Consider the following 17,704-nt stretch of genomic DNA (forward strand, 5'->3'; position numbering starts at 1 on the left):
CACAATGCTACCACAAAGGCCCACTTCTTTGGCAAACCCATTTGCTAACAAAAGATACAGCAGGCAGAATATATGGTATTTTTAGCAGGGAAAAATTGGTTTGAAGAATTATGAGAGAAATGTCTAAGGAGTTACTTTATTTGGGAAACTGTTGATTTAATTTAACCCAGTGTTCATTTTTTCCCCATCTGATGAACTGAGAATCTCCTTCATCTGATGAATTAGCACTGGCTTGTTTTAGCTGATGATCAGATCTACTTTAACTAAAGAACTAATAACCCAATCATATGCAATGAAATAATCTGCATGGTAGGGATGGCTGGTAGTCAGGACTAGAGATGGGCATGAACAGCAATACGAAGGGAAAAAAAGCCACGAACAGCCCGATCTGCTGTTCATGAACAAGCTATTTGTGAGGCCCCATTCTAAACTAACAGGTGGTCATTGCAAGCCTCGTTCGTTAGTGTCGTTCCTGTTCGTCAAGCCAGACAGTCTGGCACCTACAATCAATTCTCTTGGCAACTTAAGCAGGGATTGTCTGAACTCTGTCTGAACTTCTGTTGTTGCCTTGGAAACTCCAATCTAAGCCCAATTTAGCTTGCTAGGCAGGTCTTCCTTTCAAGTGTGGAGCTCCAAATTTGTTACAAGGGAGCAAAGACCAGGGGGGAGGGGGGCTCCCAGTTCTGGCTTTGCAGACAGTGGAGAGGGAGAGACAGCTGCTGTTGGCATTTTGATGAGTGCATTGGAGCTTGAATTTTCTTTGTGTGTGGTAGGACAGAGATCTACCCTTTCAAGTTCCAGGGCTGCTGCCAAGCTCTAGGGCCAAGCTATTATTTATTATTGGTACCTTTCCTGGTGCCAGCTCAGGTCAGGTTTCTGGGAGTGGTGACCAAACTTGGATGATGGCTGGAGGAGGGCCTGCTGGCCCCCATGAACAGCCAACCACGAACATGTTCATGAACAGGGCCATGTTCGTGGTTGTTCGTGAGTCCCTGTTCATGGATGGCAACAAACAATGAACATCATGTTTGGGGGTTTTTTTTTCTGTTCGTGCCCATCTCTAGTCAGGACACCCTCCATCCACAGTTGACAAGACACTTTCAAATGCCAAAGATGAAGCCAAAGTGCCCAGTCTGTAATGAATCTCAAAGGAAAGAGATAAGTATTCAGTACATTTTTTCTAATGGGACACTGGAAGAACTACAGTTCGTTCCTTTGATGCCATGGACAATAACCTCTGAATGTGCCACTTAATGTTGGACCCCGTAGTTAAATATATGTGCCTTAATCTGCCCCCTCAGGATGATACTGAAGACCTTCATGGAGATCAGCTCCAGCAAATCTCACAAGACGTGGACAACAGATACAAGGAGTAAGTTTCCTCAGGCACGATCTACAGTTTATCCTCATTTTTAACCCTCATGGTAATGAGGATTTCAGTCTGAGCCAAGCCCTCTGGACTTCCAGGCCACAGTAAAGTGTACCCTTTCCTCAATGTGGGGGACCCGTCCACAGCTGGCAATTAAGAACAACCGACATCTGTTTTACTTTTATTCTGAAGATGGTCTAGTACTGGTGAGATCTTCTCCCAACGTTAATGCTAGTACCTTGCTGTGCACACAATGTAGATAGTCACCTTGACAGACATGGCAGCAGACACATAAACCTTTCTTCCCATTCCATTCAAGTGTTCTGCCTTCCTTATCAGTGGAAGCAGACTGGGTGGCTTGCCCTTGCCTCGAGATGCACTGACAACAAAGTTTGACAGAGCATATGCTTAACAAAAAGTTGTATACTTCTTGTTGATGTTGCTATAGATTCTCTCCCCTTCTAGAAATAACTGGGATAGAGGGTGACTTCACTTTTAGAAACTTCAGTAAGACCAGAAGTATGTGGAGCAACATGGGTGTCTGACAGCCATCATCCATGAAACTGAATACTAGATCTGATTACTAGGGAGACAGCCTGATTAACACAGCTTGTTCAAAGTAGTACTTAACATCTTCACTAGGTGAAAGCTTATGGAGCTACAGAGGACACTAGATGAGGATGTGCCCGATACTATGACACTGGAAGGGTAGGAACAGTCCTCATGTCCAGAGTGGGCAGAAGCTGAAGACTCGTGACATGAGCATGATGAGGATGATGCACAACAGGCTGTGCTGGAGGCAGGTTAGGAATGTCTACAACTAGGGGAATGAACTAACACTGGACGCAACAAATGGTGAACAGCCCCTGGAACGATAGTCACACCCAGTGGTGTTTCAACCATAGCAGCTGGTGATGTAGGTGTGAGAAGTGGATGGGACAGCGAGTCTTGAGAATGTGGAGTCCAGTCGATGAGATCAATGTGATGATGTGTAAAATAATGAGTGGGAACAGTCGTGGGAACGATGGTGCAGCTGAGATTCCTAGTAACAGGACAAGCACTCTTGCAATGCAGCTTAGAATTGATAGAATTGACTCCTGCAAGAATCCCAGCTATGAAAACAAGATTGATAAGACTGCCCAGAGAACAGAGAAGCCCCTACAAGACTCTCTGTACTAAAAGGACAAAGATGAGTATGTGATATCAAAGGAAGCAAAATTAAATTCAGATGATATATTAGGGAATTTCTCCCAACGGGAGAAACAATGCAAACATTTTATTTCATGGTGAGCCATGGTAACATACTTGGAATGAGAAAGCTTTAACATTGGGCAACATTAAGATCTGGGTATTTTGTGCTTTCAATAGCTGTTTTGTTTGAATGGCTGGCAGTTACAAAATGTTAATGAGTGAAGGCTTGCTACAAAATGTGCTGAAAGCAAAGGGAAGGCTTGCAATTGTACAAATGTATTCTTATATTTATCTCTAGGCTAGCAACTTAGGCAGGGTGGAAACAGATACCTGCTGCAGAGTATTTATACGTCAATTAGACAGCTTTCATCAATCACTATTATCTAATTTCTGAATGACACGGATGGTTAGCTCTTAACTTTAAAAGCTGGAACTGTCAAAGAGATCTCATACATTTCTATTATGTCTGGTGTAGTTTTCCACTAGGCTAAAATTGTGCCTGTTTATACCAGAAGATAGTAGTAAGGCTAAAATTTGGTTCTGTTTTTTCACTAATCTTATTTTTGATTTATTTAGACAATTTCAAATATTAATAAAACTGTTGTCTCAAAACCTGTTAGCTGCTGCCAAAGGAGTTTTCACTTCTGGCTATTACAGGATGACTACAGAAAGTACTGGATGTTGTGGAAATTAATAAATGGGCAGAGAAAATGCCATCTTGTAATGGCTAATCTCTCTATGATTTTGACTGAATGTGGGACTTCTTGACTCTAAGTTCACTGTTGCATCAGATTACATCTTCTTTTGTAATTATGTATTTAAAAATCCAAGATTAAACATAGAAATGAAAGTTGCCATAAAGTAAAACAGATTCTTTATGCATAACACTCCAGATAGCCGTGTCTTCAGCTGCTGCTACTAACCTTTGCTAATGAGAAATTGTACAGTGCATAGATGACCTGCTCTTGCAGCCTTCATTAGTGGTGTCCTTCCGCCTTCAGATTCATGTTCCTGTTTAGAAACATTATGAAGAAACTGTAATTCAGAAAGCGATCACTGATCTGACTAAAAACTCAATATGGTGTTCTGCTGCTAGAGCCAGTAAGGTGGAGCTTCAGGGCATGTCTGGTGTTACCACCAGAAGGTGGTACTAATCCCATCTCAAATCTTATAGCACCAGCATTAGTGCTACTATAGAGATTCCCTTTCTGATCTGGTGTGCCAGTGCCATGCCAAGGTACATATATGCACAGCACTAGTTAGTGCACAGAGGATGGTCTTACCTAGAGGTGGCTGTAAGTATCCACAAAGCTGTCTTGGGACCCAAAAGAAGTTACAAGTGCAACCTTGCAAGCATTAAGAAGAATAACCCTGTCCCATGCCCGAGGTAGCTGACAATGCTTACTTGGTTTCGGTGGGGGGAGGGATGATTCTGTTACGTTTAAAATATTTTAAAGAGCTTAAAGTCTTACTAAATCTGCACCAGCTTGAAGCAGAACATCTGCAACATCAGTATGTCCATTTTCACAGGCATAAGTCAAAGCAGTGTCTCCTGTTGCAGTTGTAGCATGAACATTAGCGCCTGTTGAAGAGTATTGAATTATTCTCACAACGTATTCAAACTTGCTCACCAATCATCATTTGCTGAGTGTCAGTATGGCCAAATTGACAAAAGACATGAATTAGGCATGCCCAAGTGACAGAAGGCATGCCCTGTCTATAAAGCTTGTCAGGATCCAGAATGCCTATTACATATCAAACTGCTTCTGTAAATTTTCTCTGTTTTGAAACCAGGCTACTGTTCAGGAAATACAGAGCCAAAGTACACCTGGGAGCACATTCTGAAGCAAACAATGTTATCTGTTATGAGGCAAACTGTTATTTTCATTCTACAAAACAGGCAACTTTATACCACTGGCTACAAAATAACTGTCCAGAATGGTTAAGAAATTATCATAGCCAGGGCTACAGAAAATGTCCCAATAATCTTTTATTAATCCTTTAATAACAACAACAACAACAACATTCAATTTATACACCACCCTTCAAGATTTATTTATTATATTTATTTATTTGATTTATACCCCACCCTCCCACAGATGGGCTCAGGGTGGCTAACAACATTAAAAAATGCATTAAAAGTAAAAAAAACCCATAAAATCAATAATAATTTTTAAAAGTCATTAAAATAGTCCAGGAACAGGCTATTTAAACAAATATTGGGAGTCCGTATATGGGCATAGCAGATGGCTGAGGGCAGCCCCAGAAGAAGTGGTGGTCTTAGATGGAAGAAGGACGACACCTGCTGGCACTCAGCCAAATATGACTTCACACCCACTTTGAGCGGTTTACAAAGCATGTTATCATTATCCCCACAACAACAATCATCCTGTGAGGTGGGTGGGGCTGAGAGAGCTCCAAGAGAGCTGTGACTGATCTAAGGTCACCCAGCTGGCTACAAGTGGAGGAGTGGGGAATCAAACCCGGTTCTCCAGATTAACCACTACGTCAAACTGCCTTTGTAAATCTGACAGATATTTGTAGAGGCTTCACCAACATTTTGAGTGATAAGCAGGTATGCATTATATTTGGTGCAATTAAAAAAAGGAAAGGGGAAGATAGAGACCATATATTTAAATATGTAAGATTTTTATAATTACCCTCAACACTTAATTTTATAAAACCCTCAAATTTTGTTTTGCTCTATCAGACACACACAGAAACTACCATCACCATTTAAGCTTACCCCACCAGCCATACAGGCTAGAAATCTGAGCCTTGCGGACTCCACTTGCTTCTCCAGCTATAAATTGTACATCTTCTGTAACCAGCCATCCCTTACAGCTAATAAACATACCTGCAGCTAGTAAGTATTTCACCAGCTCTAAGTGGCCCTCCTGTGCTGCTTCCATCAAAGGTGTAGAACAGCCAAGTTCTATGTCGGCTCCTGCTTTAATGAGGAAGTCAGCTACTTCTGAAAAACCTCCACAACACGCCAAAGTTAGTGCAGTCTCTTGTGTCTCTTCTGTCTGTGCATTGATATTAGCACCTACAAAACAAATGAGAAGATTAAATAAAATTACTAGCATCCTTATAGGCTTCAACTTCATGATGAGGAAGTTATCTTCCTAAAGACTGACATCTTCACTTGTAACTTCATTTAACCAATGTGAAACATACTCATCTTGAAATCTGGATAATTATCTCCAATACAAAGGTTACTAGAATTAGCAATGCTGGACTATTTTGTGAGCAAAGTTAATACCACAATCATATTTATTTATACACTGCCCCCCATAATATAAGGAACATTGAGAAATGTGTTTTCATCTGGAGATTTGGGCTGTATGAAACCTTCACCTTTAAATTTAGTCAGCGGGTTGGGACCGGCATATCTTCGGGACCGCCTCTCCCTGTACGTTCCCTGGAGATCGCTTCGATCAGCGAATAAATATTTACTTGTAGTCCCCGGCCCTAAGGAAGCCCGCCTCGCTTCAACCAGTGCCAGGGCCTTTTCAGTCCTGGCCCCAGCCTGGTGGAACGCTCTGTCAATGGAAACCCGGGCCCAGAGGGACATATTATCGTTCTGCCGGGCCTGTAAGACAGAGCTGTTCCGCCAGGCCTTCGGTGGTTGAAGGGGGCGGTGCCATGTCGGCCTCCCACCTTTGTGGTGGGGGAGGGTTCTCCCCACCACTGCACTTTGTTAATTTGTTTTATTGTTTGTATATTGATTTTAGTTCTTGTTTTTATCAATTTTAACTGTTCACCGCCCAGAGCCCCTGGGATGGGCGGCATATAAATCGAAATATAAATAAATAAAATAAAAATTTAAAAAAATTTTCTTTTTCTTAGCAAAGGAAAAGCAGAAGGGGGGAAGTTAGTTTTCTCCAGCTTCATTCAGTGATGCTTTAGAAATGCTGATGAGCTCCTTGGCCAAAGACAACAAATTGGTCAGCTCATACCTCCAGTTCGATGTTTATATCTAGAAGAGGACAGAGCTTGGGAGATTTAAGATGAGAAAGATATCTTCCTAAAGATTTCAGGAAAGGCTTCTTTGACTCATGGGGTGTGTGGAGCAAACAGAGAAGATGAAAGCCCTTGGCATGGAGGGGGAGGGTCTCTTTGCCTGATTCCAAAGAGGGCTGCCAGCCTAGACAAAGACCCCAAGTAATGGGAAGCTTTTAGAACACAGTAAATTCTAAGTTAAAGAGATTGCCTTATGATAAGACCAGAGAGGGCATATACAGAGTGAGGGACAGAGGAATTACAAGTTTACACTTTTTATTTGGATTCCTTGCTCAATGTGTTTCTGGGCATGTGGACATTTTCTTCTTAATAAATGCATTACAATTTTGAATGCTAGCAGTTGTTTTCTGTACCACACAGACCTCCACCATTCAAACACACTATTTAAAACAGGTGCCAAGAGAAGGAGGGCAGTCAGTTAGCAAATTACTACTTTTGGTACTACAGACCAAAAGTACAGACCACTACTCCTCTGGCTCTAATCCTTCAGTGGTGCACAAGTGCAGTAAACTGTCCCTGTGGTAACGAGACGCTGGTTAGCAGGAGGCGCATGCATGAGGGAGGGCCTCTGAACAGCAGCGCAGGGAATGGAAGCTGGAAGCACTGGTTCTCTGAGTGGGCAATTCCTACAAAGGCTGACTGGTGGCAGTGGTACTGATAGAGGGAGAGGGAACCCCTCCAAGGGTTGGAAAAGATGGGGAAATGGTGTGTTGTCAGGTGGAGACTCAGATGGCCAGTGGTGCCCAGGCACCTTGGAGGATGGGATGGAGCAGTGCCTGTGGGTCAGTGGGGCTGTTCTGCTACAGAGCGTACCAACTGCTACCAAGGAAACAACAACCTACAGCTCAGTCCAGAAACCTAACACCCCTAAAATCTTTACGTGATCTACTGATTGCAGAGCTGCTCCATCCAAAGTTGGCAATATCCCTTCCTTTAAACTATCAACTTTTTATCAGCTCTCTCTTGCCTGGATTCAAGCTTCAGTTTGTTCTTTCTTAAATGGGAACGCAGCACTGGAGTAACAGGCTATGCCAGTCACAGTTAGTTCTGGAGACTTATTTAATAAAACAGAGGGTGTGGTCTCATTCAGCATGTTGTTGACAAACACCAAAGCTAGGAATGATCGCATTAAGTGGCCAAATGACACAGGGAAAGGACAGACTTCTGGAGCACTCTGTAACTCCCAGGGAATCAATTCAGACACTCCAGCAACATACAGATAAGGAGAACCACTCCTTCACACCCACTCCACTTTCCAGTTGATCTAACAGAGTACAGCAGAATACATTGGCCTTTCCGCACGGTCATTTCCCAGCAGTTCAGATTCCATTCTGCTTCCCATGATCTCCAGAGTTCTGCACGTGCAAGGGAGTCATGGGACACAGAACCAAATTCTGTCCATCTCCCCACCCCCCACCCCAAATTTCCCCCCTGCCTACTCCCATTCAAACCCACCTGACTGCTATGATCATCTTCTGAGGCCCTGCTTCAGGTATCTCCGCCTTCTTTTGTTAAGCAGGGAGCTATTCAGTCATGGCATCGAGAACGTGGAACTCCTTCCCTAGATAGATTTGTCTGTCCCCTTCAGCCAAAGGGCGAAGCCTTTTTAAATTTTGCCTGGAGTTCCCTCAATAATCTCTCCACTCTGCCCTATGGTTTTAATTGATGTCTCTCTCTGTGTGAGTGTGTGCTTGTATTTGTGAACGTATATTTCTGTGTATGTGTGTGTTTTAGTTATAGTTTTTAGTTTCTTCCATGATGTGTTTTTATACTATTCTGTTTTTAGCTGTTAGCTGCCTTGGTGGCCCTGACTGTAATGAAAAGCGGGATATAAATCTTCTAAATAAATAACCTATTCCTTGGATCCAAACTGAGGTACATAAATCAATGCCAGTCACTGTGTTTGCATCAGGATTCTGTGCAAAAAGAAAAACTCACAAAGGGTGATAGCGACCATCACCCACCCAACAGTTTAAAGTTGAAGGACCACATATTCAGCTGGGGTTAACTGAGATAAGACGGTATTACCAGTCTCCTCCAGCCAGGTAGTCACAGGGCTTTTTTTCAGCTGAAACGCGGTGGAACAGAGTTCTGGAACCTCTTGAAAATGGTCACATGGCTGGTGGCCCCGCCCCCTGATCTCCAGACAGAGGGGAGTTGAGATTGCCCTCTGTGCTGGCAATCTCAACTCCCCTCTGTCTGGAGATCAGGGGGCGGGGCCACCAGCCATGTGACCATTTTCTCTGAGGGCAACCCACTGAGTTCCCCCACCTCTTTTCCCAGAAAAAAAGTCCTGAGTAGTCATAAAAGGTCAACAAAGTCTTCCAGAAGCAAGTCATGAATTGTAGAAGATTTTTGTCCCTTTTGTGAAAAAACTGACACTGTACAACATCAATAGTGAGGTGCAGATATCAGTGGTTTATCTTGCAACTGCACCTCTCCGGGAGGGCTGGAGTCTGTACAAATGATGAGCGCCAGAATATCACACCCTTCACTGCTCAAAATTAACATTCCTCCCACCACCACACCTCCCATGCCTGTGCACCACATCAACAAAGCCAGATCTCTTACAAGCCATGCACGATCCCACAGCAGATCCTACAGAGAACTGTAAATGCTTTATTCCAATCAGCCAACATCATAATAACCATCTCTCTCTTCCCTGCTCTCAGCCAACCTGCCTATAATTTATTTACTTCATTTATACTGTGTTTATACCTCACCTTTCCCCCAATGGGGACCCAAATTGGCTTAACATTATTTTCCTCTCCTCACAACCCCAAGAGTACATGGCTGGCCCAAGGTCCCACGGCAAGCTTCAATGGCAGGGCAGAAATTTGAACTTGAGTCCCCCAGACCCTTGTCTGCCACTACACTTGGACTCTAAACCAAACCAAACAAAGCTGACAAATCAGAACACCAAGAAACTAGTATTCCATACCACAGGACATGGCCCTAAGCAGCACTGCTAGCATACAGAAGTCATCTGTGCAGAAGTAGCAGCTTTACGACCTATCTGGATTGCCACAGATGTTTCCTTGCCAGACCATGGGTGATGAGACACACAACCACTTCCCCTCTCAGTTGACTGCCTCAGCCACACAGCTCCAAGAAGACACTAGCATACAGATCCACAGGAGAAAGCTGGTGAACAAAAAATTCCATCTCCCCTGCCAAGGGATGGGCAGTTAAAATGGGAGGTAGCAAAAGGACAAGATTAATGCCGTAAGTTACAACAGAAGCAAAACTGTTCTCTTACCTTGTGCCAGTAGCAAAGCCACCATCTCCTCGTGGCCTTCCCGAGCTGCTTCCATCAGTGGAGTGTAGCCTTCATCATTAACTTCCTCAAGATTTGCTCCCCTTTCTATCAACAGAGCTGCGAGCTCCACATGTCCACCACAAGCAGCAAGCGTCAGTGGAGATTCAAATGAATCAGCAGGCATGTTTACTTGAGCACCACTATCCAACAACAAACGAGCTACTTCTACATGCCCATCCTATTAAAGAAAAGCACAGCTAATGAAGGAAATGGCACAAATATTCAAAAGGAACTCAGCACCATTAGAAAATTAAAAACTAGGATATGTTCAGATTAAAATGCAATAAAATTGAGTTCTCTAAACCTTTCGTTTTCATTGTACTACTGTTTGAACCACTGTTTGAATATAACTCAGACAGAAAGCATTTAGAGGGGCAGCTGTGTTACTCTGATCTGCCAAAACTAAACAAAAGCCTTGTGGCACCTTTTTTTTTTAATTTAAAATTTTTATTAGATGGGTTATTATATCAATTCACACATACAACACATTATTTTGCCTTGTGGCACCTTCGAGACTAACACAGCTCCTCAACACTGGGAATCCAGTCCATCACCGATTCAGGTGGGCATTTGTATCTCATCCCAGGAGGACCCTGCAATAAAAATCCTCCCCTGTAGAGGCCTCTCACCATCACAAGAACAGGTATTTTTGCTAGCTCAGAATATAAGCCAACTGCTACTTGTTTCTAATTAACATGGAACTACAAGAATGAAGTCCCAATCTCTTCAGAACTACTTCAATACAGCTTTTAGACTCATTACTTAGATATTATTTTACTGGAATAACACTTGCAAAAATTTAAAGGCAATGTATCATCAGCTTCCCAACCATAGTTTACATTTTTAATAAAACACTGAAAGTACTGAAAACTACTGATGCACTAATTTTAGTACACTCAAAGAACTTTTCATGATATGCAGTGGACATGGCTGTCCATTTGTCTATTTCTGTTAGTGCCTAGGGGCACCACAACACCCACCAACACCTTTCCTGGCACCTCCCACGAGTTTTTAGAAAGTGGATGGAGGCAGATGGGGCTTTTGCACAGCCACTGGAATACTGGCTGGCTGTGCAGATTTGAAAAAAACGCTGCTTTGGCAGCTGCATCCACTACAATACAGGAATCTTCACTGCGTGACCGAAGGTAAGCTGCAGCAAGTATTTTTGTTGCTGGTTTTGCCTCCTGTGGGAGCCATTTTGTGGCTATGACCACCGTACAGAGTCAGATGTCTAAAGGTGACCACAGGCTCAAAAAGGCAGGGGACCCCCAGTCTACTTGAACAGAATTTAACTTCCATCAAGAGGGATCACTGGAGCACCTCACCCAAGCCTTACTTCTTAGGTTCCATATCTGATTAGCTGAGCAGATCAATTCAAACCTAAAATTCTTATTTATGTTTCTCTCATATGGAGGAAGAGATATTGTAATCACCAATCATGTGGATTCATCTTTCATTTGGATTATTATACGTATTTGTGGTTTTATCTCCCCATCTCCTAGTTTACAAAAAATTAAAACATTCAGGTACTCTCCTCCAACACAATTCTCAGAGATCATCACCTGGCAAACACTAATTACAATTTTGAAACTGCCAAGCTTACTTAATATTGTACTGGCAAAAACATCCATTCATTATTATTAATTTTATTAATTCTTATTCTTTAAAGAAAGTTTTCCATTCTGAAGTGGAAAATTTCTTCCCCAAATCTCTGAACACACATCTGTTCCAGTGGTCACTTACCATGCAAGCCTCCATTAAAGCTGTGTGCATCTCATCTGTTTTGTGCTCTTGATCAGCTCCAGCTTCAAGCAGGAAACGAACCATATCTAAGTGACCTTTAAAACAAACAGATTAAAGCCTAATGAGCAATCCCAACACCCAAACAGCTTAATGTATGTACTGCTAATTTTTTAAGTAAATTAAATTTTCCTCATATTCTCTAATTTGTTGGTCTTTAGATATCCCTGAAATTGTATGAGAACAACTCCCATACAGCTAGGGGTGGCATCTGAATCATACAACCAGCGAGTGGAAATATTTCGGGGATCTTTCCCATGGTCAGTTGCAAGGCACTTAAGAAAACCACTAAACCTGACCCACATTGTCACACTACTAAAATTTTAAAACATCATCACCATTATGGTGCCTTGTGATTTGAAAGGAGTGAATCAATGGCTTTCATGGATAGCTTTAGCACACTCTGATGTACAGAGATTACACAGTCAATGGAAACTGCAAAGGCAAAATGCAGCTGCAACTACAGTATAGAGTTGTTTCCCTCCACAGAAGCAAAGAGAACCTCTTGCATACAAAGAGCCAAGTGTAAGGATCCCCCAAAATACGGCTGAATACCTTATTATCAGATCTAGCCGGGATAGGTTATTATGATGCATTTGCAATAATAAAATTTACATCTAGAAAGCATACGACCTGAAATATTTTCCATGGGAGATTTGCATAAAGACCTGTTAAATCTTTCAGAATTTTAAAGATACACCAGATGGTAAAGATAAGGCTCAAGTCTTTCGATGACTTGCATTACCACTGCCCAGACCTGGGTAGACTATCAGCTGCCTTTCCTCCACACAGGCAAGATTTAGCCACAATTAACCATTCCCTGACCACAACCCATTTGAACGAATGCAGTATGTTTTATGTGAGGCTGTCCTTGAAGACTATACTGCACTAACAGAAGCTCCCAATCACAAGCAATATGATTGCTGGATGGTGCTAGATGACACATGCTGCCAGTAATAAAAAACCTACACTGGCTGCAGTTTTGTTACTAGGGTCAAAAGAGCTTATTACTGCTTTTAAACCCCTATACAGCCCAGAATACTTAAAGAATCAATTGTTCTTATACATGCTTCCTAGTCAGTTAAGATCTTCTAGAGCGGCCATTCTCCTCTGACAGTAAGGGACACCTGTGTAGTTAGCACCACATCAGTGGATTTCCTTCCCTAAAGAGATTCAGGTGAACACATTTCTATTCTCTTGCACTTTTACTCAATACACTTCTCCACATTTTTTTTATTTTTGGATTTTGCTTTTCTCTTCCTTTTATACTATTATGCCAAGTTAACAGTTTAATCTGCTGTTTTATTGTTTTTTCTGGTTTTATGGCTGTGTCATTCACTTATTATTAGTGATGGTTTTTGTTTTCTTCATCACAAGTTGCATGCAAGCCTTCTTAGGCTAGAGCAGGGGCTAGAAAATGTAAGGTTTCAGCCGAGAACTTAAGGTGGCCTTTTGTCTGGTGGTAGTGGAAAGTGCTGTTAAGTTGTAGGCGACTTATGACAACCCCTGCTGGAGTTGTTACAGCAAGAGACTAACAAAGGTGGTTTGTCATTGCCTGTGTCTGCACAGCAACCCTGGTCTTCTTTGCAGGTCTAACCAAGACCGACCCTGCTTAACTTCTGAGATCAGGCTTGTCTGGATTATCCAGATAAGGGCTAACTTTTTGTCTACCATTACTAAAATACCTGGTTTTGCTTTATCAAATATTTTGCCACTGCAGAAATAAGCATCTCAAATATTCAGCTGGTGAATTTTACTCTGATAAATTCCTTCAGGGTATCAAAATACTATTGTCCTGTTATCAGTTGTAAGACTGAAGTTGTAATCATACTAAAGTACCAAAGAGACCAACAACACTTTTTACTCCAAAATACGAGTTCAATTATTTGCTCTGCAATTATAGTCAAGGCCATGTATACCTTCAATAAAAAAAGAACAGAACCTGGATAAATTCCCCCCACCAAGCCAATGCACATATTAACTGCTCCTCTTGCGTAGTTTATTCGTTGTTATTTTTTACATCTGTTCAGGTACGAATTTCCATAGACATTAGTATGGAAATAATTACATGCCATGTAATGTTCTGCAGTGTGACCAGCATTCTATGCGGTCACATGCCTTCCCTGTAATCACTCCACGGGCCTTACCTTTATAACATGCCAGTGTCAGGGCACTTTCCTTGAACTCATTGGAGTGAGTGTTGATTCCTGCCCCGTATTCCAGAAGCACTCTTGCAACCTCTACATGACCAGCACTGGCTGCCTCCATTAAAGGTGTATGTCCATTTTCATTATGATCTTCAATATTAGCTCCTGCTTTCAACAGCACTTTGACAATGTCAACAAATCCCCCAGCGCAGGCATAAGTGAGTGCCGTGTTGCCTAAAAGGAGAAAATATGCAATGGTTACTTCTGCAGTCCTGTCTCACTCGAACAAAGCAGAGGCTTAAACACATTAATGCAGGATCCAAATGTTCACCCATTTTCTAACCTCTGTCACTTGATCATCAGGATTATCAATTTTATACTGTAATTCTTACTGGTGTCACCCCACCTGACAGGTAAAACTGAGGTGCCATTTAACAACAACAACAACATTCCATTTACATGCCACCCTTCAGGACAACTTAATGCCCACTCAGAGCACTTTACAAAGTATGGTGTTATTATCCCCACAACAATAATCACCCTGTGAGGTGGGTGGGGCTGAGAGAGCTCCAAGAAGCTATGACTGACCCAAGGTCACCCAGCTGGCTTCAAGCGGAGGAGTGGGGAATCAAACCTGGTTCTCCTGATTAGATTCCTGTGCTCTTAACCACTACACCAAACTGGTTACAGTAGCACTGTGAAATTAGACTAACAGCCATATTTCAACAAAAACACACAAGAGCCTTGAAGTACCTTAAACACTAATAAGTGTTTACCCTAGCTTAAATTTTCATGCCCTCCTGACCATGGGGAAATGAGTTTCCACCAGTTCATCTCCTGACCTATGCCTTGACTTGTTTTCACAAGTAGTGGGGAGAAATACTTAGGAATCCCCACTCTACCCTCAAAAACATCCCCTCCAGGATACAATAAGCTCCCCCACCACTCCTTTCAATTGTTTTACAGAGTCATGTTTTTCTGCTCTCGGGGAGCTTCCCAAGTACATTAAGTAAACTACCCTGCCTGTAGGAATACCCCCACAGCATCTGCACAGGGGTCAGCCAGTTTACTCCTCACAAAGTTTACAAAGAGCACAGAACCCAACACGCCTTTGAATTGCCTGGGCAATCTGCACACCATAATATTGAGGGGTACAGATCACACAGACGGGACCTACACAAGGGCCAAACAAAAAGTCTCACCAGGCTAGGACAACACAGGGCAAGTGGATGTATTTACAACCCTTCACTCCATACAAGATGTGTACATTTGAAGAGCTATTGTTAAGAGCCAGCATCACTACGATTTTAATAAATACTGGTAAACATTAAGCGGCAAAGCTCAAAATCACAGTTGATCCTTATGGTTGAAGCAAAGGAAGCAAAGGAACTTAGTTTCTTGAGGTCCAAGAATCTTATCTTCGACATATACTCTTCCAGAACATACTTTCTCAGGAGATAAGGGCTTGCTTGAACTTGCTTGTTCAAGATACTAGCAAATTAATATACTTTGAAACTTGCCCCCAGAACACTTCTGTCATTCTGCTCCCAGTTCTAGCAGATTCACTGAGCCCCTTCCTCTTATGCTTCTTCCATGCAACAGGAGGACACAGACCTCAGTGCGCTCTGTTACTCGCCCATGCTTTTAGATATGGCTCGGCGGACTGGCACCTGAGCTAATAGTTTATGTACCAACTCTACCTGCCAAACCAGCTTAAGAACCCTATTAATCTAGCTTCTACAGACAGCATTTTCTCGGCATCTTCAAATGTGGAAAACATGTTAAAATACTTGAAAATTAGTGAACTGTTATCTCAGTAAGCTATTTAATGGGTGATTATTTCAAAAAATATTTTTAACACACAAAATAGCTTTTGCAGCAGCTTAAGTTAATGCTCAGATAGTTCATTTCCATCCAACAGTTATAAGGAGGCATTAAATGCTTTTTTTTTTTTAAAGGGGACATTAACACTAACCCTGTCTCTCTACCTAGGTTCATCCAAGCATTTGCTTAAGGGAAAGCCACATACGCCAACCTAATGCAATTGATCTGTATTTATTTCTCACAAGAGTCCATCGTTTCTCAAAATGCTTACAATTTGCATCCACATATTTTCATTGCCTTTAAGTGTACTTACCTGTGGAAGACTGGGCATTGACATCAGCACAATGAACAAGCAGCAATTTCACAATGTCCACGTAGCCACCACTGGCTGCTGCCATGAGTGGGGTTATGTCTCCTTTATTCCCTCGGTCTTCAACATTGGCATGCATGGCAAGCAACACCTGCGTAAATATAACAGCATCTCACTTAAGATTTAAGGTTATCATTCGCCTTTACTGATCTTTTACCTTTAAAAGAGTCACCTTAGTAATTCTCCCAGTGAAGGCAAAGAATCAAGAGATTCAAACAAAAATATTATTTTTCTGTGTTCTGTGCAATGCCTAGTGGTAGGCACTGAACAGAACACGATCCCTGCTCAAAAGGCTTACAAAACACAGAAGTTGGAAGGGAGGCAGAGGACGCAATGACAAGACTATCTATGACAAAGGAGAGGGGATACCAACGTTGAAAACAATGTGACAGTGAAATAGGGGGAGATCATTAACCCAAAGCTATGTGGAAAACTTACAGCTGTTCAATTGGCCACCTGTGTGGGGTGTGCAGAAACTGCCCCAGCTAGCAGACGAGTAGCAAACTGCATCTGCCTGCGCCCTCCTGCCACTTCCACACCAAGTCCAAGGGAGGAAAAGCAGAGCATTGTGGGAACTGCATTTGCACCCATCTATCTTCTTTGCCCCCATCTCTCAGCCTTCACACCAAGAGGGGGAGGGGCTAGAAACCACAACAATGCTGTGCTATGGCAACAAGAGGTGGCTAATCTCAAGATTCAATAAGTGCATGTGAGAAAATCTAGTCAGTTCAAGCACATCAGCTTCTCCTTCTATCTTTAGTCTCTCCTACAAACAAAGGCAAACGTGGCCTGAACTAGTTTAATCCAGTTAACCAGGCTACCTCTTAAAGAGGAGAAGGACAAATTCTAGGAAGGAAGAGGAAAGTGTCTCCCAGTCCAGGTCTTCAGCCAAGATCTCTCTTCTGAAACACCCACCTCCTGAACTTGCCGCACTTGTTTGTCCTCACTGCCCTCTCTCTTTCAAGCCTTATCAATGGAGGAAAGAAGGCTCCAAGAAGCAGCCCCCCCCCTTATGAAGAGATTAGCAAGGAATACCACTGTCACACTTATGTGAGAGGCAACAGTGAAGGCTGACTTGATTACTTAAAGGTAAAGGTAGTCCCCTGTGCAAGCACCAAGTCATTACTGACCCATGGGGGGACATCGCATCACAACGTTTTCTTGGCAGACTTTGTTACGGGGTGGTTTGCCATTGCCTTCCCCAGTCATCTACACTTTACCCCCAGGAAGCTGGGTACTCGTTTGGCCGACCTCAGAAGGATGGAAGGCTGAGTCAACCTTGAGCCGGTTACCAGAACCTGGCTCCCACCAGGTGGAATAATACTTATTATTACTTCTTAATAATACTTGTTGTTGTTGTTGCTATTACTGTTATTACTATTACTACTAAAAATGTTGATTACCAAATACAGAAGCAAGTATTATAACTCGGATGATCCATATTTACATAGCTCATTCCCAGCTCATTTTTTCAACCAGAATTTCTTCCAAATTGCTAGGTTTCTACAATAATTTAAACAATCATTTGCCTCCAACTCACTGCCCATAACCATCTTTGGCACAAAACAGATGCAGAATCAAGTTTTAACACTTATTTTCCCAGATTTTGTTGCTCCAATATTTAAAGAGGCCCTTAGAATTCTTGTAAGAGCTGCATA

At 42.4% G+C, this 17,704-nt stretch overlaps 1 protein-coding gene across 1 annotated transcript in view; it reads right to left on the minus strand.

The window, feature by feature from the left end:
• ANKHD1 (ankyrin repeat and KH domain containing 1) overlaps nt 1-17,704 on the minus strand; it is a 110,620-nt gene that overhangs the window by 55,580 nt on the left and 37,336 nt on the right. Inside the window, 7 exon segments of the mRNA XM_054985433.1 lie at nt 3,484-3,571; nt 4,033-4,142; nt 5,418-5,609; nt 9,846-10,083; nt 11,649-11,743; nt 13,853-14,086; nt 15,990-16,137. Coding sequence (XP_054841408.1) covers nt 3,484-3,571; nt 4,033-4,142; nt 5,418-5,609; nt 9,846-10,083; nt 11,649-11,743; nt 13,853-14,086; nt 15,990-16,137 — 1,105 coding nt within the window.

Source organism: Eublepharis macularius, chromosome 7 (assembly GCF_028583425.1).
Source record: "Eublepharis macularius isolate TG4126 chromosome 7, MPM_Emac_v1.0, whole genome shotgun sequence".
Taxonomy (NCBI): Eukaryota; Metazoa; Chordata; class Lepidosauria; order Squamata; family Eublepharidae; genus Eublepharis; species Eublepharis macularius.